General features: G+C 43.4%; 2 protein-coding genes across 9 annotated transcripts in view; one reads left to right on the top strand and one right to left on the bottom strand.

Moving 5' to 3' along the window:
* ERMARD (ER membrane associated RNA degradation) overlaps positions 1 to 17,433 on the bottom strand; it is a 36,383-nt gene extending 18,950 nt beyond the window's left edge. For 6 of the 8 annotated variants that reach the window (XR_009690633.1, XR_009690632.1, XR_009690631.1 and 3 more), the window contains exons 1-9: positions 16,971 to 17,429; positions 14,028 to 14,196; positions 12,608 to 12,747; positions 11,613 to 11,714; positions 11,231 to 11,320; positions 9,074 to 9,171; positions 8,504 to 8,640; positions 6,955 to 7,069; positions 5,957 to 6,059 (exon numbers count right to left, since the gene is read on the bottom strand). Coding sequence is in view for 3 of the 8 variants with exons in the window: in XM_061130024.1 (XP_060986007.1) it covers positions 5,957 to 6,059; positions 6,955 to 7,069; positions 8,504 to 8,640; positions 9,074 to 9,171; positions 11,231 to 11,320; positions 11,613 to 11,714; positions 12,608 to 12,747; positions 14,028 to 14,196; positions 16,971 to 16,979 (963 nt within the window). In the remaining 5 variants the exon portion in view is untranslated. Of the gene's footprint in view, positions 1 to 5,956; positions 6,060 to 6,954; positions 7,070 to 8,503; positions 8,641 to 9,073; positions 9,172 to 11,230; positions 11,321 to 11,612; positions 11,715 to 12,607; positions 12,748 to 14,027; positions 14,197 to 16,970 lie in introns of all 8 variants that reach the window. The other 2 variants (XM_061130025.1, XM_061130026.1) reach the window with 2 other exon arrangements.
* Positions 17,434 to 17,531: 98 nt separating this feature from the next.
* DYNLT2 (dynein light chain Tctex-type 2) lies at positions 17,532 to 26,179 on the top strand. Its single transcript, XM_061130027.1, has 4 exons — positions 17,532 to 17,663; positions 21,863 to 22,069; positions 24,519 to 24,677; positions 25,866 to 26,179. Exons 1-4 carry the CDS (start codon positions 17,556 to 17,558, stop codon positions 25,974 to 25,976), a joined length of 585 nt encoding a protein of 194 aa, XP_060986010.1. The 5' UTR covers positions 17,532 to 17,555; the 3' UTR covers positions 25,977 to 26,179.
* Positions 26,180 to 26,405: the final 226 nt, after the last annotated feature.

The raw sequence follows: 26,405 nt of genomic DNA, 5'->3' as shown, positions 1-26,405 counted from the left end.
TATACTCCCAAACCTGTTCTGCCGATGCTAAAATCTCTCCTGAGCTCTATTCTAAGTATTCAACTGCCTACTAAATATCCCCACCACTTCCTCAAAGACTTAACTTTTCACTCATCTCCATAAATGATGGAAATAAACTTCTATCTTGTTTTACAGAATTGGTATAAATACCTTCTCTTGCACCCCTAATACACATAAGCTTCTAAAAAGTCACAAAGTCTCACTCATCTTCAGAGCCTCCATTGACTCTGAAGAGATCTTATGCCATAAAATAATCATAGAATTTGCAGAAGCAGTTTATAGTTTTACAAAGTATTTTCATTTGTATATCGCCTTATAAGTAAACTGTATGGACATTACTTTTAGTACAAAGTTAAAAGCACATTGTATTTCCTTCCTGACCACTTGCCCAGTCCCCATCTCTTTGAGAGAGAAGCTTCATCTAACTTATTTCATCTGTTTGATGACTGTCATTTATACCTTTATTGCTACTTCTGTCTCGGTTGTTTGGAAAAGGTATATGGATTCATTACATATTCTAATGTACTATCTACAGATTATAAGATAAAGTCAAGCATGTATTTGCTGATACTTTTTAAGTTGACCTGTCTTTATATTTAGAAATGTCTTAAAAGTAGCTTTCCCTGGTGGCTCAGATGGTTAAGAAATTGTCTGCAATGCAGGAGACCTGGGTTCAATCCCTGGGGTGGGAAGATCCCCTGGAGAAGGAAATGGCAACCCATCCAGTATTCTTGCCTGGAGAATTCCATGGACAGAGGAGCCAGCAGGCTGCAGCCCATGGGGTCATGAACAGTCAGATACGACTGAGTGACTATCACTCACTCATCAGTAAACTGGTGTTAGGTTTATTCTAGGTAAAATTTAAGATATTATCTGATAAACTATCCTCTGCAGAAATAGTCACCGTGTCTACTTGTGCAGTGAAATGACAACTAAATGACCAAATTCATGAACCACAGAGCCATGCACTGAGTGGCCAGGACACCATGAAGTCAATTCTAAGAACACCCGAATGAGAGTTGACCCTGGGGCTCCAGCTCTTTCCACTGGAAGGCCAGGCTTCACTCCATAACACTGGACTGGGCAGAGCCCAATGAAAGACACTGGGTGTGGCACCAGCAGACCCAAGTATGGACATCCCAGTCCCCAGGGCTGCACCAGAGACCTCTACAAAAATGCAGTGCAGAACCACCTCCAGATAAGACAGAAACAGAATACAGAGGAAAGCAGTGTTAGGTCTGAGTAGACAAGGCTCTGCGAGGTCACCCCTGTGGCTGCAAGTGGCCAGGCAGGGAACAGCGGGCAAGGAAGAAGAAAGGTGTGCATGTCCAGAAACTGGCAAGGAGTCTAAATGATGCTGGTGAAATCAGGTGGAGAACAAAGTGGAGAAAGGCTGGGGCCAGACTCTGAGATCCTTTAAACCAGAAACGTGAGCAGTGCAATCAGGCACTGGAAGTCATGAAAGGCTTTTAAGCAGACGGGTTCATAGAAGACATAGGAATACTCATAAACTTAGCAAATAATCAGTGGCAGCGTGAGAATGGATGAGAGGAGGAGGAGAAGCACGAAGACTTGTGAGAGACAAGTTCAGGTGAGCAAGATACGAGCCAGTGAAGCCAAGCACTGATAGACCACTGGGTCAATCAGGGGCACGACCCACCAGCAGGGTAATGCACGGGAGGATGAGGGCAGGCGGAGCACAGACGGTGCTGAAGCTGGATGTGGAGCCACAAAGAGGACAGAGCCCTGTCTGACTATCTGTGACCCATGGACTGCAACACGCCAAGCCTCCCTGTCCATCACCAACTCCCGGAGCTTTCTCAAACTCATGTCCATCCAGTCAGTGATGCCATCCAACTATCTCATCCTCTGTCATCCCCTTCTCCTCCCACCTTCAATACTTCCCAGCATCAGGGTTTTTTTCAAATCAGTCAGTTCTTCGCATCAGGTGGCCAAAGTATTGGAGTTTCAGCTCAGCATCAGTCCTTCCAATGAATATTCAGGACTGATTTCCTTTAGGATGGACTGGCTGTATCTCCTTGCAGTCCAAGGAACTCTCAAGAGCCTTCTCCAACACTACAGTTCAAAAGCATCAGTTATTCGGGGCTCAGCCTTCTTTATAGTCCAACTCTCACATCCATACATGACTACTGAAAAAATCATAACTTTGACTAGACGGACCTTTGTCAGCTAAGTAATGTCTCTGCTTTTTAATAGGCTGTCAGTGTTGGTCATAGCTTTTGTTCCAAGGAGCAAGCGTCTTTTAATTTCATGGCTGCAGTCACCATCTGCAGTGATTTTGGAGCCCAAGAAAATGAAGTCCGTCACTGTTTCCATTGTTTCCTTATCTATTTGCCATGAAGTGATGGGACCAGATGCCATGATCTTAGTTTCTTGCACGTCAGAAGATGGCGGAGTAGAAGGACATGTGCTCATTTTCTCCTACGACAACTCCAAAATTGCAGCTCACTGCTGAACCACCATCAACGGGAGAACATTGGATCCCACCAAAAAAAGATACCCACGTCCAAGAACAAAGGAGAAGCCCCAACAAGACGGTAGGAGGGGCAAAATCACATTTAGAATAAGGATAGTAAGGAATATCAGAGAACAAATTTGTGGAAGAAAAAAAATTGCCTTTATTGAAGTAAAGTAAATCTGGATGCTGGGGAAAGCTCCTATGAACATAGTCAACAAACAGGTGTAAACCTAACACAGGAGATCAAAGAACTGTGAGTTAGAAAGAATGCCTTGAAGACGGCTAGAACTTAATGCTCTAAACCACCCTCTTAGCACTGCTTTAACTGCATCAACAACTTGTGCCATGTGGGGCTTTCATTTTCATTAGTTTTGGAGTATTTTGATTGGTGTTGCTCCCACAGAGGTAACAGCTTCAGGCACTGGATTATGTGAGCTCTCCCAGGGGATGCATATAAGGAGTAGAGGGTTGAAGACAGGATTTTTTGAGGAATGCCTATTTAAGGACATCACCAGATGGTCAACACCAAAATCAGATCGATTATATTCTTTGCAGCCAAAGATGGAGAAGCTCTACACAGTCAGCAAAAACAAGACCAGGAGTTGACTGTGGCTCAGATCATGAACTCCTTATCGCCAAATTCAGACTTAAACTGAAGAAAGTAGGAAAACCACTAGACCATTCAGGTATGACCTAAATCAAATCCCTTATGACTATACAGTGGAAGTGAGAAATAGATTTAAGGGCCTAGATCTGATAGACAGAGAGCCTGATGAACTATGGACAGAGGTTCGTGACATTGTATAGGAGACAGGGATCAAGACCATCCCCATGGAAAAGAAAAGCAAAAAGGCAAAATCGTTGTCTGAGGAGGCCTTACAAATAGTTGTGAAAAGAAGAGAAGCGAAAAACAAAGGAGAAAAGGAAAGATATTCCCATTTGAATGCAGAGTTCCAAAGAATAGCCAGGAGAGATAAAAAAGCCTTCCTCAGCGATCAATGCAAAGAAATAGAGGAAAACAACAGAATGGGAAAGACTAGAGATCTCTTCAAGAAAATTAGAGATATCAAGGGAACATTTCAGGCAAAGAGGGGTTCGATAAAGGACAGAAATGATATGGACCTAACAGAGCAGAAGATATTAAGAGGTGGCAAGAATACACAGAAGAACTGTACAAAAAAGATCTTCACAAGCCAGATAATCACAATGGTGTGATCACTCACCTAGAGCAAGCATCCTGGAAGTCAAGTGGGCCTTAGAAACCATCACTACGAACAAAGCTAGTGGATGTGATGGAATTCCAGTTGAGCTATTTCAAATCCTGAAAGATGATGCTGTGAAAGTGCTGCACTCAATATGCCAGCAAATTTGGAAAATTCAGCAGTGGCCACAGGACTGGGAAAGGTCAGTTTTCATTCCAGTCCCTAAGAAAGGCAATCCCAAAGAATATTCAAACTACTACACAACTGCACTCATCTCACACACTAGTAAAGGAATGCTCAAAATTCTCCAAGCCAGGCTTCAGCAATACGTGAACCGAGAACTTCCAGATGTTCAACCTGGTTTTAGAAAAGGCAGAGGAACCAGAGATCAAATTGCCAATATCCGCTGGATCATTGAAAAAGCAAGAGAGTTCCAGAAAAACATCTATTTCTGCTTTATTGACTATGCCAAAGCCTTTGACTGTGTGGATCACAATAAACTGTGGAAAATTCTGAAAGAGATGGGACTACCAGACCACCTGACCTGCCTCTTGAGAAACCTGTATGCAGGTCAGGAAGCAACAGTTAGAACTGGACATGGAACAACAGACTGATTCCAAATAGGAAAAGGAGTACATCAAGGCTGTATATTGTCACCCTGCTTATTTAACTATGCAGAGTACATCATGAGAAACGCTGGGCTGGAAGAAGCACAAGCTGGAATCAAGATTGCTGGGAGAAATATCAATAACCTCAGATATGCAGATGACACCATCCTTATGGCAAACAGTGAAGAGGAACTGAATAGCCTCTTGATGAAAGTGAGAGTGAAACAGTTGGCTTAAAGCTTAACATTCAGAAAACTAAGATCATGGCATCTGGTCCCATCACCTCATGGGAAATAGATGGGGAGACAGTGGAAATAGTGTCAGACTTTATTTTTGGGGCTCTAAAATCACTGCAGATGGTGACTGCAGCGATGAAATTAAAAGACGCTTACTCCTTGAAAGGAAAGTTATGACCAACCTAGATAGCATATTAAAAAGCAGAGACATTACTTTGCCAACAAAGGTCCATCTGGTCAAGGTTATAGTTTTTCCAGTAGCCATGTATGGATGTGAGAGTTGGACTGTGAAGAAAGCTGAGCGCCGAAGAATTTATGCTTTTGAACTGCGGTGTTGGAGAAGACTCTTGAGAGTCCCTTGGACTGCAAGGAGATCCAACCAGTCCATCCAAAAGGAGATCAGTCCTGGGTGTTCATTGGAAGGACTGATGCGGAAGCTGAAACTCCAATACTTTTGCCACCTCATGCAAAGAGTTGAGTCATTGGAAAAGACCCTGATGCTGGGAGGGATTGGGGGCAGGAGGAGAAGGGGACGACAGAGGATGAGATGGCTGGATGGCTTCACCGACTCGATGGGCATGAGTCTGAGTAAACTCCGGGAGTTTGTGATGGACAGGGAGACCTGGCGTGCTGCGATTCATGGGGTCGCAAAGAGTCGGACACGAGTGAGCGACTGAACTGAACTGAACTGATTTAAGGGGCAAAAAGAGGACGATGAACTAGGAAGAAACAAGAACACCATTACAGCAGATGCTTGTGCTCATCCCATGATATATATTCCCCCTTTCCCCTACCTAATGGATTCTCCCATAGCCCACTAGGACATGGCCACTCAAAGGCATCTCTAAGCTCCACCGGCAGCTCTGGCCAAAAGGAAGCAGTCTCTTTAGAGAAGGCAAGCTGCAGACCACCCGTGCCCACATCGTGGGGTTACAATAGTACAGCAGTAACTATGGCTACAGAGAAAGCATGAGCATCAACCACTTTTATGACATCATTAACGACATAAAAAACGACAGAATTTTTTTTCCCATTTTTATCCCGCCCAGTCGTGTCTGACTCTTTGCAACCTCATGGACTATACAGTCCATGCAATTCTCCAAGCCAGAATACTGGAGTGGGTAGCTTTTCCCTTTTCCAGGGGATCTTCCCAACCCAGGCCTCCCACACTGCAGTCAGATTCTTTACGAGCTGAGCCACAAGGGAAGAATCACAGATAAATAGAAGTCATACAAAATCAAAATAGGAAACCACAAAAAATGATAAGTCAAGGCTTCCAAAGAAAGTTCTTACAAGAAAATTCATTTAACAATAAACGAAAACAAGATAGTAAAAGCTTTAATTACGACAGAAAACTGTCAATACAGTAGCAACCACCACCACCAACCACTAGAGCAGTTAGAAGTGTACCTCAGCAGTTAGAAGTCTCTTTGGACATTCGTTAACTTCAGCAAAAACCTTCCTAAGTCCAGTCTCTAGCTGCACCAACAACAATATGGCACAGTCAGCAAACCTGTGAAATTGAAGGAAATCAGTAAAACTTCATGTTCTAAAGGTAAACTCTGGCACCAACACCATAATAAGGGTGCTGTTTTCCAGAGGTTACCAACGAGTGTCCAAAGCAGTGAGGGCTGATTACTCACTAACATGAGAAACAAAAACAGAATCAAGGTCTCATGAGACGAGTGACAATAAAACTGTTTTCTGGTGTTTTAATGTACGATGAGACAGTTTTAGTAGCTGCAGCAGATTAAAATGTCACCAAATACCTGCCAAACTTATTTCATCTAAAAAGTACTCAGACGCCAGGGTGTCGGTGGGCTCTCACAGTTTCCAGTCAAGTGTCTGCATTAGGACAGAGTAATGGGGAGAGAAGTGGAGCCCACTGACCCCCCAGGGCAATACCCGGGGCCTGCTCCCTGGGGAACAGAGGCAACTGACAGCCTCTGTCTCTCCTGACTCTCTAACACTGCACACCGTGTTTCAGTCACAGTAAGAGTTTGAAAAATATTAATAAGTTGCTTCAAAAAAGTAATTGTTGCGGCACTCCCTGGTGGCCGAGTGGTTAGGACCCTGGGTTTCCACCGCCGTGGCCCGAGCTCAATCCCTGATCAGGGAACTGGGGTCCTGCAAGGTGTGCAGTGTGGCCAAAATGATTTCTTAATTTCTAAAATAAAAATTAAAATAATTATCATTATTAACTATATAAAACTGTACCGAAAAACAAAACAAAAAAATGTTTAAAACACAATTACAAGATGCCTTTTAATTAATTACAGGAAGATAATTTATGCTCGGGTCGACTCCTATTTGCTTTTACAGCAACACAGTATAGGAAGCGGAGGCTTCTAGGAAGGCCTGGCCTGCAGACCACCAGTGCCCAATCTGTAAAGCCACACTGCAGGTACCTGTGAGACTTTAACTTGGTTAATGCAACTTCCCAATATGGCAACATGACTTTCAGTATAAAAGTGGACTTCTTCATCACTTCTTCTAATACTGAAAGCACCTCAGTCGTAACATCTGTAAAATAGCAAATATTTTTAAGCACAATCACACTGATCAACTGAAAAAAGGTGTGAACACACTTAGGGAGTGATGCCACTGGGCCAACCTCTTTAAGAAGAAGATGGACCGTGGGCAACGCGTGCCGTCTAAGAGTAAGGCCACCTGAATGACGCCAGGCTGTAGGTGACCACAGGCAACCCGTGGGGGCCCAGGGCGACTGCACCAGTGACAGAGGCTGCAACTATGTGAGAAGAGGAGTTCAGGGGCAACTGGCTGGCCACACGGACCAAGAAAATACATCTTCCAAAGATACAGGAAGCAAGAGTGAACCCAAAGGTAAACTCTGGACTTAAGGTGACCATGCTGTGTCCATGTAGGCTCATCCATCCGTGACAACCGATGTCCCACCCGGTGAGAGATGCTGACAAGGGAGACAGGTGGCTGGGAACCTCTGCACCTCCTTCCTGATTCTGTTGTAAACTTAAAACTGCTCTACAAAAGTAAAGTCTTAAAAGATATATGCTATTGGCAGTCACCAGACTAGCAAAAGATTCCATGATACCAAAGGCTAAGACCGCTGGGGCCAAGTTGCTCTGTACTCTCCCCTCCAGGGTTTTCATTGGCAAAAGCAGACACGGCCTGTCTACCACCAAACAGGAAAAGGGGTGGAGCTGGAGCAAACACAGGGTTTATCTGTTTTCTTGAAGTCCGGTGTCCTAAACCTCATCAATCTGGTAAGACTTCGACATGAAAAAAAAAAAAACCAAAAGATGATATTTGTTGTTGTTTAGTTGCTAAATCGTGCCCAGCTCTTTGTGACCCCATGGACTGTAGCCCAAGGCTCCTCTGACCATGGGATTTCCCAGGCAAGAATACTGGAGTGGGTTGCCATTTCCTTTTCTGGGGGATCTTCCCAACCCAGGGATTGAACCCTAGTTTCCTGGGTTGGCAGATGGGTTCTTCTCTGCTAGCCATCGGGGAAGTCCAAAGATGACACAGGAGAATACTTACACTACTGGCACTTCTGGCATCACCATTAAGAGAACATAGCAAGAGAGCAGAGAGAAGGGAATGCATGTCACAGACTGGCCCAAGCCACACATCTGCATGATAAACTAATTTTATCATTAATACTGATTCATGTCGACTGGTATTATTAATATTGATCAACATTATTAACATTATTGACCAATAATATTAACACTGATTCACGTAGCTGTGGCTCTCAGACTCCCAGCGCCAACCCTGGGGACACCTGGGAGCACCATGGGAAGGGGTGAGGATTTATGTGGCAAAGTTTAACAGGTTCCTCATGAAACTTTCAAAGGCACGTTGCCCCTGGAGAGTAACTATTCCTCCCACACAGCTTGAGTGTCAGTGCTGCTTAATAACGTTATAAATATCTTTACAAAGACAGAGTCAAAGAAAAACGTGAAGTGTGGTACTTGCCAGGAAAAATGATCAAATCCTCTATGCTCCTAAGAGTTACAAAAGGTCGATGTGCCAACGTGAAGTTAGTCTGTTGAAGGTAACCCTTCAGTAGTTGACCCAATCCTACTGTCAACAACACCAACATTGAGCAGTATCTAGTGGGAAATACCATAGCAATCTGTTAGAAACACAAACCCAGCACACATATAAAAAGCTCTACTTAAAAAAAAAAAAAAAAATTAAAATTAAGAAAGCAAAACAGTATCAAATTGCAGAAAATCCCACTGGCTGTGGGGATGAAACTGCAGTGGTCCACAGGACCAGTGACCTCTCGGGAACCGGTCAGCTGAAACCTAGGACCCCACCCGCCGGGGCTGTGCACGTCAGAACTTCTGCCGCTGAGCACAAGTCCGTGAAATCCTAACCCAATCACCACAGCGGCCATTAGGCCACTAATGTCCAGTTTTGTCTTCAACATCCTGAACCCAAACTCTCTTATTTATCTCAAAATACATCTTTTCTTGATGTGAAACTCAAAGCAAACTTCTCAGCATGTGAAGAAAGCGCGCGCGCCGCCGCGGCACTCACTCGGGCGGGACCTCCTGCGGGGCCGCGAAGCCGTGCCACAGGACGTTGCGGAGGTTCAGCCCACGCGGGGAGCCCACGAAGACCTTGAGCACGTCCATCTGGAGGCGGCAGGCGGCGGGGGTGCTGAGCAGCCAGCGGGGGCCGCGGGAGCCTCCCCCGGAGCCGCGGGGACCACGAGTGCGAGCACGGAGGGAACGCGCGAGCCCTGCCGCCCCGCAGCCTGTCAGCCGCTTTCTGCACCGGTTCCTCTCGCTCACCCGGGGGCGACCTCTGAGGAGACGCTGTACTCACACTACACACGCGAGAAGCATACAGGCGAGGAGGGGTGGGACCACGCGTGTAGAGGCCCCACAGCCACAGGGGATGGGAGCCCCCAGGACACACTGCGTCCACGCCACACGTGGAGAGGCCTGGTCTGTAGATAAAACAACTCCACAGCAGACGACAGACTAGGCTCCACAGCAGGCAGCTGAGCACCGAGGCTCGGCCTCCTGTCTGACTTGAAGCTCTCGGTTCACCTGCTCCACCCTCCTACCTGTCAACACAAAGTGAAGACCCTCCCGAATCAAGGATCCTACTTGTCCAACGGCAACACTTACACCTTCCCTGGCATCCCCCGGGTGTGGAGCACCATGCGTTACAGGAGATTCACAACACACGGGAAGCTGCTCAGAGACTAAGAGGACTCAAACCCATGTCGTAGGAAAGAGGAGCTGAGCCTCCCAGAGACTCGGGAAAGGACAGAAGCTGCTTCATTCATCTGCAGACTCGGAGGGAAGAGGGGACGGTACTCTGCATGCCCTCACGGGCAGGAACTCACACAAGGGGTTTCGACTCAGCACCAGAACGTCTGACAGCCAGTCCTTCCGTCCTACTCCTGGAAGTCCTGGCTCTCACGCTAACTTAAAATACTTTTAACATGAACTTTAACTTAACAACATTAATAATTAAATATTACTTGCCTTAAATTTACTATTATTTTAAATTAATTGTTCATACCATCTGGGAAATTACAAGTATATAAGCCAAGGAACTAGGAAAATTACCTGGGAGCTGAAAGGGCTGCGGGTGGACAGAAAGCTCACTACACAACACAGGCAGAAAACAGAGGACAGAGCAAAACAAGGGATTTAAGAGTTCAGTGTGACTATAAGCATTCTGTACTTCACTCTACACGCTCCACCAAACGAAATGACCCTAAGCTGGCAAGGCATAAGGAACCACCAGGAAGCGTGGGAAAGCCTCACTGACAACAGTTTCTCAGTGAGCCCGGTCTGTGAACGTCCTCCCGGTGGGCACCACCCTGGCTTGCTTCTTCACCTTGACCTGACTTATTCAGTTGCCTGAAGGTTACTCACTGGTCTTAAAAAATCAGGATCACGTGGCCTCGAGAAGATTCTGAAAAAGTACCCATTTTTAAACTGGCATCTAAATTTTTTTTCAACTTAAGTTTCAGTAGCTGCAAAAGGTATACTTTCTCACATATTAAAAATATTGATTTTTTAATAATAAAATTGTAATATCACTCTTTAAAGGGTTAAATTTTACTCCTGAATAAGTTAGTATTATATCTTCTAGAATTACTATTATTATACACAATCGATGAGATCAACAGACTTCAAATTGCTCATTTGCCTGGCCCCCAGAGGTTACTATATCAGAGGCTATTCCTCCAGCGTCATTACACCAGACGCTCCACACATGAGGTCCTCGAATGGGTTCATCACACCAGAGGTTCTTGCACCTGAGGTCATCACACCTGCTCATCACACCAGAGGCTCTACACATGAGGCCATCAAATGGGTTATCACACCAGAGACTCCACACCTGCTCATCACACCAGAAGCTCCACACCTGAGGTCATCACACCTGCTCATCACACTAGAAGCTCTTACATCAGAGGCTCCTACACCTGAGGTCATCACATCGGGGGCTATCATCAAAGCACATTAACCAGGACAAGAGAGAGGTGTGTCTTTTGGCTGGAAGCATGGCAATTTTGGCAGAAAGGGTCTGTGGGAAAGGAAAGTAAGCTTGAATCCCTGAAATAATTTATTTTTTACTAACATAGCATCAATTTTTGAGAAATAAAAATTGAGCTATTATTGATTGTTTTGGGCCCTTTTTCCTCCATCGGTTTTAACTGGACAAGCTCACCACAGGCTGCCCGAAGACTTGAGCAAGTTCCTCAGATGCGAGCAGATCTCTTAAAAGAAAGGGGCAGTCCTTCCCAATCAGTAAATATACCTGAAATTCAAACAAACTTGTGTAACAACTGTATTACAATGAGCCAAATCACATTAACCAGAATATCACCCACAAAGCAAATGTCTATACAGATGAAGGGAGGAAGGAACTGGAGACACTGATGTTTCTGATCTCACAATCGTTCAAAAAGAAAAATATTTCAAAAATCTGTGCCAAGTGATTATACAGGAAAACAATAATTAAAATCTAGAAATGTCAGTGAAACTGCAAAACAGTTTACGGTTCATTCAGACACTTTACACAGCCAACAGTGAAAGATCCTCACGCTTACATCACCCAGGGCTCGCTCCAGACATGACGTGAGCTTCATGAGGCCGAGAGAAATACTGGGGGATTCAAGACTTCTCAAGGCATCAAGTATTTCAGGAAATAACTGTTTAGAATAAGACACATGTTAGAATTCGTGTTCAATAAGCATTATTTCTCAAAGTCACAATTCTATTAATGAAATTCAAACCTCTAAAGATTTCAATTAGCATATTTTAATGACTGTTTTGGTGTAGGTAAACATTTTTTATATAAATACAACAAGATACAAAGAATCAAGAAAAACGTCTGAATACCTAAGGAGGTTTTGGGAAGTTCTTTATGTAAATGTTTATTAAAAGCAATAAATCTGGCATAACTGCAAACTGGAAAGTCAAATACTTTGACCTAAATCTTTTATCTCATTTTGATTACTTCTTAAAAAGATAAATAAGGCAGCTTACCCTGCCATTTAAGGAAGCTACTACACAGGGAGAAGGGAAGGCCCTGCCACTCTGTATGAGGAAAGTCAAAGTACTTTAGAATTAGATTTTTATAGTTACTGCTCTACTGTAATCACTTAATGTGCCAAGGGAAACGGTTGGTTTGAACCTTGAACTACCCCACCTCCCTTCTGCTGCTCTCAACAAGCCAAGCGTCCCTGCCTCGAGTCCCCTGGCCCCAATTGTAAGAACATCTTATGATCAGTCTGGAAGGTCTTTTTCTTTTTTTGAAGCTGTCCAGTTCTTCTGTCCTGGGACCAGCAGCACCCATGCACCAAACCACCTCCCCAAACCCTGATCCTGACACCGCATCCAGAAACTTCCTTTGGGCAAAGGATGTCTCTCAGCTCAGGCTTTGCAAACAGCTCCAACTTTCCCTCGCAACACTCCAGCCTTCTCACAACCCAGGGCCCGGAGGACAGAGGAGACCCCTTTAAAATCAGCAAGGAGCAAAGGCCTCTAAGTGGAATCTGCAGTCCTTCATTTCTAAGACTTTGTTGTTGTTCAAAAGTCAAACCTCTGGAACACCTGTCCACTGGAGCGCCGGTGCGTATCGCATTTCAAACTGCCCCTCGGGCAGAGACGACAGATGCAGGTGGACGGCCTGGCACACGGGGCCCAGCAGCCGCACGCTTTCCCGGTGGTCCAGATCCTGGGCTGCAAGGGTGAGAAAGCAAGTGAGCTCCGCATCGTGTGATGACAACGCCTACGTTGCCAAAGTGCTTCAATGATGAAATTTCTACAAAACTGAGAACCAGTTTAAACTGAACTTAAAACAAAGATACTCATGTTGTGGAAAATAAGTTACACATGTGTTTACCTGATTATAAAAGAAAAACTGTCAGAGAGTTTGAAAAATACAGAAAGGTTCAAATAAGACAAAAAATATTTTTTTAATTTCTTTGCCTGTATGTAAACTTGTATATATAATACTTTAACATGACTTTTTAATGTAACATTATTAGACTAGGAGATTTCCAATGACATTAATTGATAATAATTATTATTATTCTGGGACGTATTTATAAGATGAATTTTTGCTTTGAGGGTTTTTTCCGTAAGTTCCGGCTGAACATTTACATGGCTCACAACCCAAAAATATAAAAGGGTGGAAGTCTCTCTCCTGCCACCAGTTCTCCTTCCTATGGCAGCTTTCACATTTCAAGAAATGTTATACATTTCTTGAGTGCATTTAGAAATATTCATACATACACAAGCAAATATTACATGTTCCCCCTATTGGTTCACTCAGCCATATAGCTCAGAGAGATTTCTGGGCCAGAAAGATAGGCCTCCTTACTCTCTTTCACGACTACATAATGTTCCCTTGCATGCATTTTTCATAATTTGACCGACCAATCCTGTAGTGCTTGACATCTGGCTATTTCCAGTTTTCTTTCCTTCTTTCTTTCTCTATTACAAATTGCTGCAAGGTGTAACCTGGCATAGGCACACCTTCACACCTGTGATTGGACCTGTCTTGTATGTTCCTGGATGGAACTGCGGGGCCAGAGCATGTTTGCTTATAATTTTTACAACTATTTAAAAATATTCCAATCCATCCTTACTTAAAAAAGGTACAAGAATGCCTAGAACACATGTAAAATAACTGTATGTACCACTGGTCATCCCACACCCTTAAGTCATGACTTTCTGTCTGCTTCCCTTTTCCACCTGGACTGCAGGCCGAGAGCCCTCGGCCCGCACAGCCTCTGACCCCTCCTCCTCACCCGCGGCTTCCTTCACTCCCCTGCGCTTCTCTTGTCTCACTCCCTCTCTTTTCACACCGATTCTTTTTCTCTTTGAGTTAAGCCTGTACTATTAATATAACATCTCCTAACCCAAAAAGCGGTGGTCAGAAAGGGAAAGTTTATAGGTTAAGACATTTTAAAGAGAACAGTATTGATGGGCATTTGGGCTGCAGGCAAAGTACAAACCTGATTCTGTATAAACCATGCAGTCTGTAATTTTCTTCCAGCATACGTCACCATTTTGAGTTACAATACTACTGATGTCGCAATTTTCTCTGACTTCAAACCCAAGTTTACAGATCATGTCATACACCGAAGGAGAAAGACAGGTGGCAACTGGCTCCCCAATTAATATCTGAAATATAAAACATAAAACACACTATTTAACAGAAAATATTAATTTTATAATACATTTAAGTCATAGGAAAACTCTATCATGTCTTAAGTATAAAATATACTCAGGAATAGTTAGTGTGTTAACACACTTTCTGGATGTCAGAAGAACTATATGATTAAAACATTGTGATTAAATATCAACTAAAGATTACTTATGCAAATATTTTCAAGTAAATGTTTAAAGATTTTAAGTTAAGTTTATTAAACATAATATTTTTAACATAAGAATTTACAGAAGCTCAGAATATTTTATGGATAGTGCATTATTCCTTTCAGGATTCACAAATTATCCCAAAGTTATCAGAATAAGCATTTTTAAATGAGGGCTGAGAAAAATATAAAATCAAGCTACTAAATGAATTAAACATTAAATAATGTTAAAACAGAGCAAAATGCATAATTCTGACTCCCTACATAGTGTAAAAAGCAGCAAACCATGCTGCTTTTTCATAAAAAATTAAATAAAACCAATTTTTCATAATTCTCCTGACATTACACTAAGATCGCCCAATAAATCTGCAGAGAGATCATATTCCAGGTCTGAAAAGGACCTGGTGTCTTTATGTGATCTGTTAAGGGGTGTGCATTTTCCAACATTAGTAAGTCTTGGCAGCTCCCTAACTTGGAAGCCAGTTGGCTTCAGTTCCTCCGTCCCCGTCAGTATCACCCATTATCCTGTCCACTCTTCCTGTCCCCAAAAGCTTCATTCCCGCTCTCAGTCTTGCAGTCAACCAATGCTTTCAGGCCCCAGCAACTGAGGTACTCCCTGAGAGATGTGTGTGGAATATTCAGCAATCCTGTGTGACACCCGCTCAGCCAGTCAGCGCACTCTCCTTGGAACACTGCAAGACAGCATGGGGTGGGGGGGACACTTGCTTCTCCTGCCTGCAGCCTGGCAACTTCATGTGCCTTTCTGGGCACAGAATTCCCACTCCTTTGAGCATTGCCCTGCAGTTGCAGTGCCTCCTGCTGCAGCAGCTGAATCCAGTCTGCAATCGTTCCAACACTTGCAGGACCAGCTTCACCAGAGAACGCCCACCAGAAACACACCCCACGGATCCGGTGACTTCCCTTCAGAACTCTGCATCCTACTTGCCAGGCTCTTCCATGCAGCTCTGTAGCACAATTTCCTTCTCAGAAACCTGAGTTTCAACCGTGCAGGGACCCTCCTCTAAGTGTCTAAAATGCCAACCACTTCCCTCAGCTCCCTCAGTCCTCTGGAGTGACTGCTTCCTGCAGCTGCCGTCTCAACCACACTTTCAGAGATCTCACTTTATCCTTTCACATAACTAGTTAACAATTTTATTCCTAGTTAACGCTTTATATCAAATGATCATAGTGTGAAAACTCCTGTGGTCTGTCTCTGGACAAATACACAAATATAACTCAAAAAGGTTACATCCACATCAAAAGGGACTCCTTGCATTTTTTAAAAGCATTTCAACTCCAAAGGAATGAGCTGAAGTTCTGGAGTGACAGGAGACAGGCAGAAATATTTCTGCACAAAAACTCATCTACTCCACTAGTAAAGTGGGCCCTGGAATCTCACAACTGAGGTTGTAAGTAAAGTCTCTTTTGGTTGGACACACTGGATCAACACAATCGTCCCTCAGACTCAACCAAACAGTAAGATCCCGGAGCAGAGAGACCAGGTCTTACACAACATTGTATGCCCAGGACACAGCAGATGCTGGAACATGATAAATGAAAAACAAGAGTTAAATGAATTATTGGCTCCTCCTATCCCCAGTCGGTGGCTCAGAGGGTAAAGAATCTGCCTGCAATGCAGGAGACTGGGGTTCAATCCCTGGGTTGGGAAGATCCCCTGGAGAAGGGAATGGCAACCCACTCCAGTACTCTTGCCTGGAGAATCCCATGGACAGAGGAGCCTGGTGGGCTACAGTCCACGGGGTTGCAGAGAGTCCTATACAACTGGGCAGTTAACACTTTCACACTGAGTTGAAATGGACCTCTCTAAGGCTCCAAGACCTTCAGATTTGGAGAATGGCTACATTCTACTCCTACAAATAGACATGCAATTCTAGAAGCTGGCTTCTAGGTTAACTTTTTAAGCTCATATTCTCTTAGACAAGAAGAGAGTCTGCTGTTAATCGAGAAATAAAATTCAACCTCAAATCAACAAATAATACATGCTGCAACGCTTTAACTGCCACTCAAGACAATAAATCTGTGTGTTACAACCAGGGACATGTCTGTCCTCCCACTAGAAGCCCCAAAGCCTGAATTTGTGTGTGTGTGTGTGTGTATACCCCTCCGTGTCATCTTTGGTACTTAAGTGTCTTGCCCAGAGCAGCATGGGATAGTGCAAATGATCTGTGCTTGAGAGCTAGAATGATCTGAATTTGAATTCTTCCTCAGACTCTTTTCCACCTCTTGCCTTGGAACCGCTAACATACCTGAGACTTTTAAGTGTAAAGCGGGGCAAAACATGACCACCTCCTATGGTTGCAGTAATCAATGATAATACTTGAGAAGCACCTAGCACACATTACTCAGCAAGTAGCAGCTAGTGCTAAAAACTGCTCACAGATAATCGATTGACACTGAAATCCCTCCGAGAGGAAAGTAAAATCTTTATTGTAAGGCAACCCCACTGAGGCAGCCAGTTAATGAGACCCTTTGACTTAGTTTTACGTTATCAAAGTGGCCTAAAGACGTCAACTACAATTCTAATTTGCAAGTGTGAACCAGAGGCGAGATCACCACACATACTTCCCACATCGCTAAGGGACCACGTAGAGGACACTTCCTTTAAGGACGAAGGGCAGTCAGAACAAAGGCTAAAAGCCACGGTGCGCTGCGCGTGCCCGTCCGCGGTCCCGGGAACAGCTCCTGGACTTGGCGGTCGCGGCGGCAGAGCTCCCCCTCCGCCCGCGCGCGCAGGGCGCAGGCTCGGGCCCCACGCCACGTCCTCGCAGACTTCAGCCGGGACCTGCGCCCCCGAACGCGGGGTGGGCGACACCAGAGGGCACGAGGGCGGAAGGGAGTCCAGCAGACGCCCACTTGGACGGACACGGCCCGCCCTCCTCAGCCGCGGCACCGGCTGCAGTCAAGACGATGCTTCCCGCGTCGCAGCCTGATGGACGAACTCAGGTGCTCTCTGGGACTGCCGCTACCTGGACTCTTCCTCCATGACTTCCGGCTCCCGGCCGCGGCGCCGAGGGATGACGCACTCACACCACGCCCCTCCCTGAGGCGCATTTCCGGCTGGCGCGACGCAAGCGCGAGACTGGGACTCGAGCGGAACGCCGCGGAGGCGTTGGGGTGGCCGTGAAGGCGGCCCGGGGCGCCGGCGGGATGGAGAAGCGCGGTAGGGGCGCGAAGGCGCCCTCGGTGTCGGCGCCTCAGCAGCCGCCGGTGACGCCTCGCAAAGAGAGGAGGCCTAGCATGTTCGAGAAGGAGGCAGTGAGTGCGAAGACGGGGCACAGGCCGACCTTGGGCTGCAGGACTCTCCCGTCTTTGTGGTGTAGACCCTCGAGCACCGCGTAAACCAAAACAGCTGCTTCACTTCTCTTCAAATTTACTCAGCTCCAGGTTTCCCGAGAGGAACTTTTTCCAGAAATGCGTAATTTTAGTGTGTTTAATGTCATTACTGAAACCAGGGGCAGATTTATTAACCAGAAACCGGTGTATGCGTGTTTTCTTAGAACAAGAATGTTTGGATATACCAAGTAGAACAATGAGATGTTTTGAGTTTTTGTTAACAGCAGCAGTCTGAGTATTTGGAGAGCATAAAAAAGAGAAAGTTAAATTGAAAATAATTCTTCCCATTAACTTACTATCTGAAATTAATGAATAATGTCATTCAGTTTTATTGGTGGTATAGCACCAGATTTCTATGTGACCATAATCTGGAAACCATTAGTGATCAATACTCCATATTTTATTGAGACTTTTAAGAGAGAAAATAATTTGTCCAAGGGTACAGAATTGTAGTAACAAAGCTGGGGCTTCTGGTCCACTTGTGTGACGGTTTTCATGCCTACTTAATGGGACCCATAATCAACAGGATGGAGGAGAGAGAATTTTTGAAGATCTTGAGTCCCTCTCCACCCCTCCCCCAAAAGTCTTGATAACATTTCAGGTTCTAATGAGTGCTCTTTGCTGTCTACGTTTTACAGAGGAAAGAGAAAAGGAGGAAAAGTAAGAAGGGCACATTCACAGAACTAAGAGCACAGCAAGGCTGACTGCTTAATGTATTGGACTTAAAACTCATGCTCCCAAAAACCATACTGTATAAAAGTCTGAGTAACCATAGGTCACCTACAGTAATGAAAAGTATTTCTATTTTGAGCTGCCCTTTATAAACTTACTGTCTACTAAAGATCTGAAGTCTTGGAAAGTAAGTTTGAATCCAAAAGGAGGGGACGACAGACACATATATTTGGTGTACATGCCAGAATCTGGGGAGAAGGGGACATGGACAAGGCAGTGCTTTCTTATTTGATAATGAATGGGATTAATTATAGTTGTCTCTAAAGTCTGAGCTTTTACAGGTCAGAAATTTAAAAAGACGGATAAATGGGAAGAGACTAAGAAAAGGCGTCACAAATTCTCATTAAGTGTGCCTGAGGACAGTGAGTTACTAATTATCATTCCTAACTTTTAGGTAGCTGATGACTCTCATGATCCTGAGCATAAGAAAAATTAGGACACACAATTTAATCATTATAAATATCTTTTGAGTTTCTCTCTCCTGTGTCCATTTATTTTCTTTCATAGTAGCACCTCAGTTTCCTTTGGAGAATGAACTCATTCCCTGTTGAATAGAGTTTTGGTGGGACTGTCAATCACCCTCCTTAACTTTATAGTGAGGATGAGACCAAGACTAGGCTGATTAGATGAACTCTTCCTGGAATAATTCAGGAAGATGACCGAGATTAATTTAAATTGAAGTGGCATACTGAAGTGCCTTAAGTGCCTGGTGCTTTAGCCTTCTCTTCCATTCTGTGAGCTATTTCATGTCTTTCCAGTTAGGTATGTATGTGGTTAACTGGTTAACAAGAAGCAGTTCCTGTTGCTTGCAACCAACAATTCCAAAACCTTCAATAACTGTTAATTGAAAACTTGATTAGTCTCACATGTCTACATACATTTGAAAATCTAAATATAGTGTTAAAAATGTAAAATGAATTGAGTGGAATCAACAGCAGATTTGACACAGTAGAACAGTATTAGTGAATTAGAGATGGCAGTCAGTTCATTCGCTCAGTCATGTCTGACTCTGTGACCCCATGAATCACAGCACGCCAGGCCTCCCTGTCTTATCACCAACTCCCGGAGTTTACTCAAACTCATGTCCATCGAGTCAGTGATGCCATCCAGCCATCTCATCCTCTATCGTCCCCTTCTCCTCCTGCCCCCAATCCCTCCCAGCATCAGGGTCATTTCCAATGAGTCAGCTCTTTGCATCAGGTGGCCAAAGTATTGCAATTTCAGCTTCAACATCAGTCTTTCCAAGGAACACCCAGGACTGATCTCCTTCAGGATGGACTGGTTGGATCTGCTTGCATTCCAAGGGACTCTCAAGTCTTCTCCAACACTGCAGTTCAAAAGCATCAATTCTTCGGCGTGCAACTCTTTATAGTCCACATCTCACATCCATACATGACCACTGGAAAAACCAGAGCCTTGACTAGACAGACCTTTGTTGACAAAGTAATGTTTCTGCTCTTTAATATGCTGTCTAGGTTGGTCATAACTTCCCTTCCAAGGAGTAAGTGTCTTAATTAGAGCTTTAGCTTCAGCATCAGTTCTTCTAATGAATATTCAGGACTGATTTTCTTTAGGATTGACTGGTTTGAACTCCTTGCAGTCCAACGGACTCGAGTCGTCTTCAACACCACAGTTTAAAAGCATCAATTCTTCAGTGCTCAGCTTTCTTATGGTCCAGTTCTCACATCCATACATGACTACTGGGAAAACCATAGCTTTGACTAGATGGACTTTTGTCAGCAAAGTAATGTCTCCTCTTTTTAATATGCTATCTAGATTTGATTTCTTGCAAGGAGCAAGCATCATTTAATCTGATGGTTGCAGTCACCATCTGCAGTGATTTTGGAGCCCATGAAAATAAAGTCTGTCACTGTTTCCATTGTTTCCCTATTTGCCATGAAGTGATGAGACTGGGTGCCATGATCTTAGTTTTTTGAATGTTGAGTTTTAAGCCAGCTTTTCACTCTCACTATTTTGGAGAAGGAAATGGCAACCCACTACAGTATTCTTGCCTGGAGAATCTCAAGGACGGAGGAGCCTGGCAGGCTACAGTCCCTGGTGTTGGAAAGAGTCGGACACAACTGAATGATTTCACTTCCTTTTCCACTAGAAGGATAACTCCGTGGATTCAGACTCTTTATTATGAGTTAATACAAGTAAAACAATTCCTGGTTATTATAATGAAGTTCACCACTGTAACTTCAGAGCATAGAGTACTTAACTGTGTGTGCATGCTAAGTCACTTCAGTTGTGTCTGACTCTTCCCAACCCAGGGATCGAACCCATGTCTCTTATGTTTCCTGGATCTGCAGGCAGGTTCTTTACCACTAGCACCACCTGGGAAGCCCCCATTCTTAACTGAAGTAAAAGTGTTAATTGCTCAGTCATGTCCTACTCTTTGTGACTGCATGGACTGTAGCCCACCAGGCTCCCTCTGTCCGTGGGATTTCCCAGGCCAGAATATTGGAGTTGGTAGCCATTCCAGGAGATCTTCCCATCCCAGGGATCAAACCCATGTCTCTTACATCTCCTGCATTGGCAGGCAGATTCTTACTGTTAGTGCCGCCTGGGAACCCCATACTTAATCATAGTAGCCACTAAATAAATAGTTCTTTAAGGCAGGTTGAATGTTATCGAATAAATGTTGAATGTCAAAAGCATGGAATGACATATACCAAATATACCACTTTTGTTATCTTTTCAATTAAAACTTATGAATGAGTTAACAAATAATTGTATTATTTATTCAAAGATAAAATAATTAAAATTATAAGACAATAAAGGATAATATTTTCATAATGTCAGAGTGAAAAGTGAAAGTGAAGTTGCTCAGTAGTGTCCAACTCTTTGGGACCCCCTGGACTGTAGCTTACCAGGCTTCTCCATCCATGGGATTTTCCCAGCAAGGGTACTGGAGTGGGGTGCCATTCCCTTCTCCAGGGGATCTTCCCAACCCAGGAATTGAACCCAGGTCTCCCACACTGCAGGCAGATACTTTACCCTCTGAGCCACCAGGGAAGCCCCAATGTCAGAGTAGGGAACATGAGAGGTTTTCCTTACATCCCTGTCAGCCATTCAGTTGCCCTCTCAATGGCCATCTTGTTTCTAGTTCTTCTGCATCTTCCATGGATGTTCTAAATCTATGCATTCAAATTTGTGTTTGTGTGTTTATAGATAGATAGATGATACCTATATTTTTTTTCTCCTTGTCCAAGTTGATAGCCAGGATTGACTCTAGGATTTAGCAACCATATAATCATAGAAGTCTGTTATAATGGATTTCCAAGCTTTGTGTCAGCCTTGTCCCACTGCCCCAGGGTCCTTAAAACTGAAATTTCATTATGGAATTTAAAAAGTTGTCTCTCTCTGTCTCTCTTCTCTCCTTTCAGTATGCACAAATTTTAAGAGAAAGACTGAGAGACTCAGTCCATGATGTTCAGTATGTAGAGCCTCCATTTGATGACTCAATTGCTGATCTAGGTAAAGAATGGAAGAGTGCCCTGGCAAAACTAAAGTTTGCTAATTCATATAGAATGGAGCCATTGAAAAAATTCCAGGCTCATTCAGTAGAAACAAAAGTCCAGCAGATACTAAAGGTAGGTTGATAGGTATATATGATACCATTATCTTAATTTTGGGGATGTGATAAACCATATTAAGATTTATGGCATTATAGTTACCCTGACTGATTTTTTTTGTAGCATTTATCTCTGAAAGTACTTTGTAGTCATACTGAATAATCTTGATGTTGATGCTATGATTAAAACTAAATCACAAAGAATTTTTTGGTATTTCATTTAATGCTTAATTATCCATAAATTACTTATCCTGCAGGTTCCATGTTTCTCCCATATTTGAAGGAATGAGTAAAAAATAAAACCCATATTGAATATGTGTGAATAACTGATTCATGACTACACTAAACATCCTAAGAACAGGCACTCCCCAACTTATGTGTGGATTTGCTTCTTCATTAAACAAGCTGGAATCTGAAGTTCATTCAAGACAGTTGTTTGAAACTCAGACACATGTTTTCAGACTAGTCCAACAAAGCTTCAATTTTAGTTAATACTGTAATACCAATATTAATTATACTAGTGTTTGTGTCTGAAGGCTACATTGTTCAGATGGAAAGAATCCCCTTCACCATCTTTCCTAATAAAGGGCCAGATTAAAAACTTTCAAATTATAGACTGTTTCTTTAAGGGGCCACCTTTCTGAATCCCCTTTTCACTTTTGGGCATCAGGCACCCAGGAGATTTCTGGCGACCAGGTTCCCTCTGTGGGACTCTACCCTGCCTAATCCCCCTCCAGGAGTACTCCTTATTTTAATATTACCTCCCCTACCTCAAATTTGCAAGATGCATTCCTTCAGTAACAGCTTATGTAAGCTGGCTATTGGGAAGAAAGCATACATTTAATTTCTTTTGTATAATTTTTGCTGTGTGCTTAGTTGCTTAGTCATGTCCAACTGTTTGCGACCCCATGGATGACAGCTCGCCAGGCTCCTCTGTCCGTGGGATTCTCCAGGCAAGAATATTGCAGTGGGTTGCCATTTTCTTGATTTACATCCTGTTAATTGTATCAGAGTTAATTCTTAAATGAATATGTTAATACAGAAGAATATTTAGGAAACCCATTTCACCCACCTCCCTCCACCACCATCGACATAGATACATTTCTAAACTGAAGTAATAATTACCAGATAATATTCAGAAACTATATTATGGCTCATAACTTGGAAATAAATTCAACTCAATATAATAAAGTAATTATTAACCCTAATAGCGATTGCCTAATAGCAAGCATTTTGATGTGTCTCTCACTTGGCCCTACGACATTGACTGAGTTCAAGTTCATTGGGTATAGCAGAATTTCAAGGTGTATTTACATGTGATCATTTATAGAATTGCATTGAGCATAAGGGGCTTGGAACAGTTTATTGGATATGTAGGGGGAAGGCTGGGATCACTAAGAGGCTGGGGATTTTCCTTTGTATTTAGGGAACATTATCACCATTCTAGACACAGAAATAATATATACTGCTGGAGCTTGTAAGTATCTTCCTATAGTAACTATTCATTAATTGTTAAAATGGAACGTGTATGTGTTAATAGATAAAGCCTGGGATCTCTTAGGCAGATTCAGAAGAGAAAATGGATGTTGCTAAGTGTACAAAAAGTTGAGCTAAATGTCTGAGGGAACTAAATGCTTCTAGATCCAGTTCAGATCCAAAAGCCTTCTAGAAGGGAGGCACAACCAAAAAATAGGTAATTTATTTGGTTTTATCCTGTAAAGTTGGCAGGTAGGTATCCATTTGTTATCATTAGAACCTAGAACATTGGTTAGTTTGTCATTGATCTGAGTCAGTTAATCAAAGGCAGGTGCCACCTGCTCACCAGCTGGTCCAGGTCTGCTTATGGTCTGTAGAAAAATGCAGTGTTTCATGGTCCACATCTGTCTACCCACTCCCAGCTACCTATTAATTTAGTGACACACGATGAGCAATCTCTGATTTCCATATTACTCTTCTGGAGGTAAAAGCAGTAGAGTGAGAAGCTACAGGGGCAGTATTAGAAAGACGTGGCCTTTAACTGAGGGAGACAAGAAGACAGGAATAGGGACTTCCGTGGAGGTCCAGTGGTTAAGACTCCGTGCTCCCAGTGCAGGGGGTGTGAGTTCAGTTCCTGATCAGGGAGCTAAGATTCCACAGGCCGAGTGGCAAAAAAAAAAATCTTGCTTCTCCCTAATAAATGTTTGGCAGAGTAATCTAGTAAAGGAAAACTTAAGCTTAAGGATTGCTAATGAAGAGCAATTGAACATAATTTTAAAACCAAATCAAATTTTTTTCAAAATTGTTATTGAAATAAGTTGGTAAGCATATCAACCATTTAATATCATTTGGTTAGAGATATGTGTATGTTTCCAAAAGCTGCATATGTTAATTAGTAATAATAATAATGGCCAATAATTAAATATTAATTTTCTACTTCAATTTTTATTTAAAATTTGAAAATTAAAATATCTTTCTTAATTTTTTTAAAGGAAAGTCTTCAAGATGTCAAATATGACGACAAAGTCTTTTCTCATTTGTCACTTGAATTAGCAGACCGCATATTGTCATCGGTCAAAGAATTTGGGTACCACCGTTATAAGTTCATTATAAAAGTATTATTTATTCAAAAGACGGGTCAGGCAATCAATGTAAGTACCTCCACGTGGGAGCATGGTGGGAGGACTTGGCCCCAGGGAAGGCTGCCGCCCACAGGACAGTCGCCAGGCTTGCAGGGAGAAGAGAATTCTATCACATCCACCTGCACATTCAGGGAATGGGGAGCTTCCAGGTGGACAGGTGGCTCCTTGGGATGGTCTGGAGAAGGGGAGGTTATCCTGTGATGCCTGAACAAGAAGAAGGAACCAGCTGTGCTAAAGATCAGGGAGAAAGTCCCAGCAGAGAAAACATGGAGCGCAGAGACATGGGCTTGACTGGTAACCAGAGAGATGGGTGTATTTAGGCAGCCCCATCCCAGAAGTGAGCAGCTTAGGACACCAGTCATGTGCTTGCTTATTGTCCTGTGGGTCAGCTCAGTCTGGATGGGCTGGGTGGACTTTCTTCTGGCCTCACCGGTACACTTTCGGCCATCTGGTGATGCAGCTGGCCCAGAGGTCCCAGGCAGCCTTGCTCACAGTTGTGACCGTTGGTTCCGCTGCACAGACACTATTGTCCTCCAGAGGAGGAATGGTGTCCTTACATGGGGCTCCTCGAAGCATTCCAGAGGTGAAAGCAGAAGACTTCCTAAGGCCTCTCTTGGAAGCTGCGCAGTGTCACATTATTTTGCTCAGGGCAAATCCCAAGGTCAGTTCATATTCATGGGGTGGAAAAGCAGACTCAACCTCCTGATGGGAGAAGCTCACCACAGAAAGGTCAGATTTTGTGTGGCTTTGTACATGAAGCAAAGGAGTTAGGATTTCTCTAACAGCCTGCCTATAGGATCAGTACCATTTCTTCAAGACAAGACCCTGACAAACTTTTGGTTGAAAATCTGCGGGTAGGAAGGATAATGCCTTACTCTGGACTGTGACAGCACAGTTAGTCTTGCCTGCAGAACTCCTAGACCCGAGTTACAGAGTCCCTCCTGTTCTGCCCCGGGACTCACTGCTAAGGTCGGTCTCTGTGTTAGACAACTTACCCTCTCCAGTAAAGAGAAGATGGGTCCAGGAAGCATCGCTATTAAGTCTTTTCAGCAAAGGGAAAATTGGACAAATTACTTTTAAGATAAAATTTCCTAAGATAGTGATGCAACTTCTGAAAAAAACAAACTTGTATAGATTAAAAAATTATTTTTTAACATGTTTGATCTAAAGTGGGCCTTCTGAACATTTCTGTCCTAGATTGCCAGCAGATGGATCTGGGATGTGGCGTGGGACAGCTGGGTTTCCGCGAAACATGAAACTGAAACGTTTGTGGCATTGGTCTTAGTGTTTGCGCTTTACTGTGAATAGCTTGTTCCATGGACCAAAGAGTGTTTACTGCTAAACTTTTCTAAAATACATGAAAATTTATAGACTTGTGAACTTCAGAGTAGTTTTGATTAACTATATTCTTATATCTCCAATTGAAGCTTCTTAATTGTATTCTTTTAACAACAAACAAGTAAAAGCTGGATTTTTACCTTTATACTTATAGTTATCATATTTGTTAACATTGTATTACCCCAAAGTATAAGAAGTATATGTATATGCCTTTTTCATATATATGAATGTTTATAGTGGATTTATGGAGAAATTATCATTCTTGTTTTGTGGTTGTGCAGTCACTCAGTCATGTCTTACTCTTTGCAACCCCCTGGACTACAACACACCAGGCTTCCTGTCTCTTCACTATTTCCTGGAGTTTGCTCAGGCTCATATCCAGTGAGTCGGTCATGCCAC

The sequence above is a fragment of the Dama dama genome, chromosome 26 (genome assembly GCF_033118175.1).
Source record: "Dama dama isolate Ldn47 chromosome 26, ASM3311817v1, whole genome shotgun sequence".
Lineage (NCBI taxonomy): Eukaryota > Metazoa > Chordata > Mammalia > Artiodactyla > Cervidae > Dama > Dama dama.
The sequence above is the reverse complement of the archived record's forward strand: the minus strand, read 5'-3'. Positions and strand labels throughout refer to the sequence as shown.

Excerpts from the sequence above, each read along its gene's own strand:
- DYNLT2 (XM_061130027.1), top strand. The coding sequence starts at position 17,556 with ATGGAGAAGCGCGGTAGGGGCGCGAAGGCGCCCTCGGTGTCGGCGCCT. Across the intron at positions 17,664-21,862 it reads GCATGTTCGAGAAGGAGGCA|TATGCACAAATTTTAAGAGA; the intron begins GTGAGTGCGAAG and ends CTCTCCTTTCAG. Across the intron at positions 24,678-25,865 it reads AGACGGGTCAGGCAATCAAT|ATTGCCAGCAGATGGATCTG; the intron begins GTAAGTACCTCC and ends TTTCTGTCCTAG.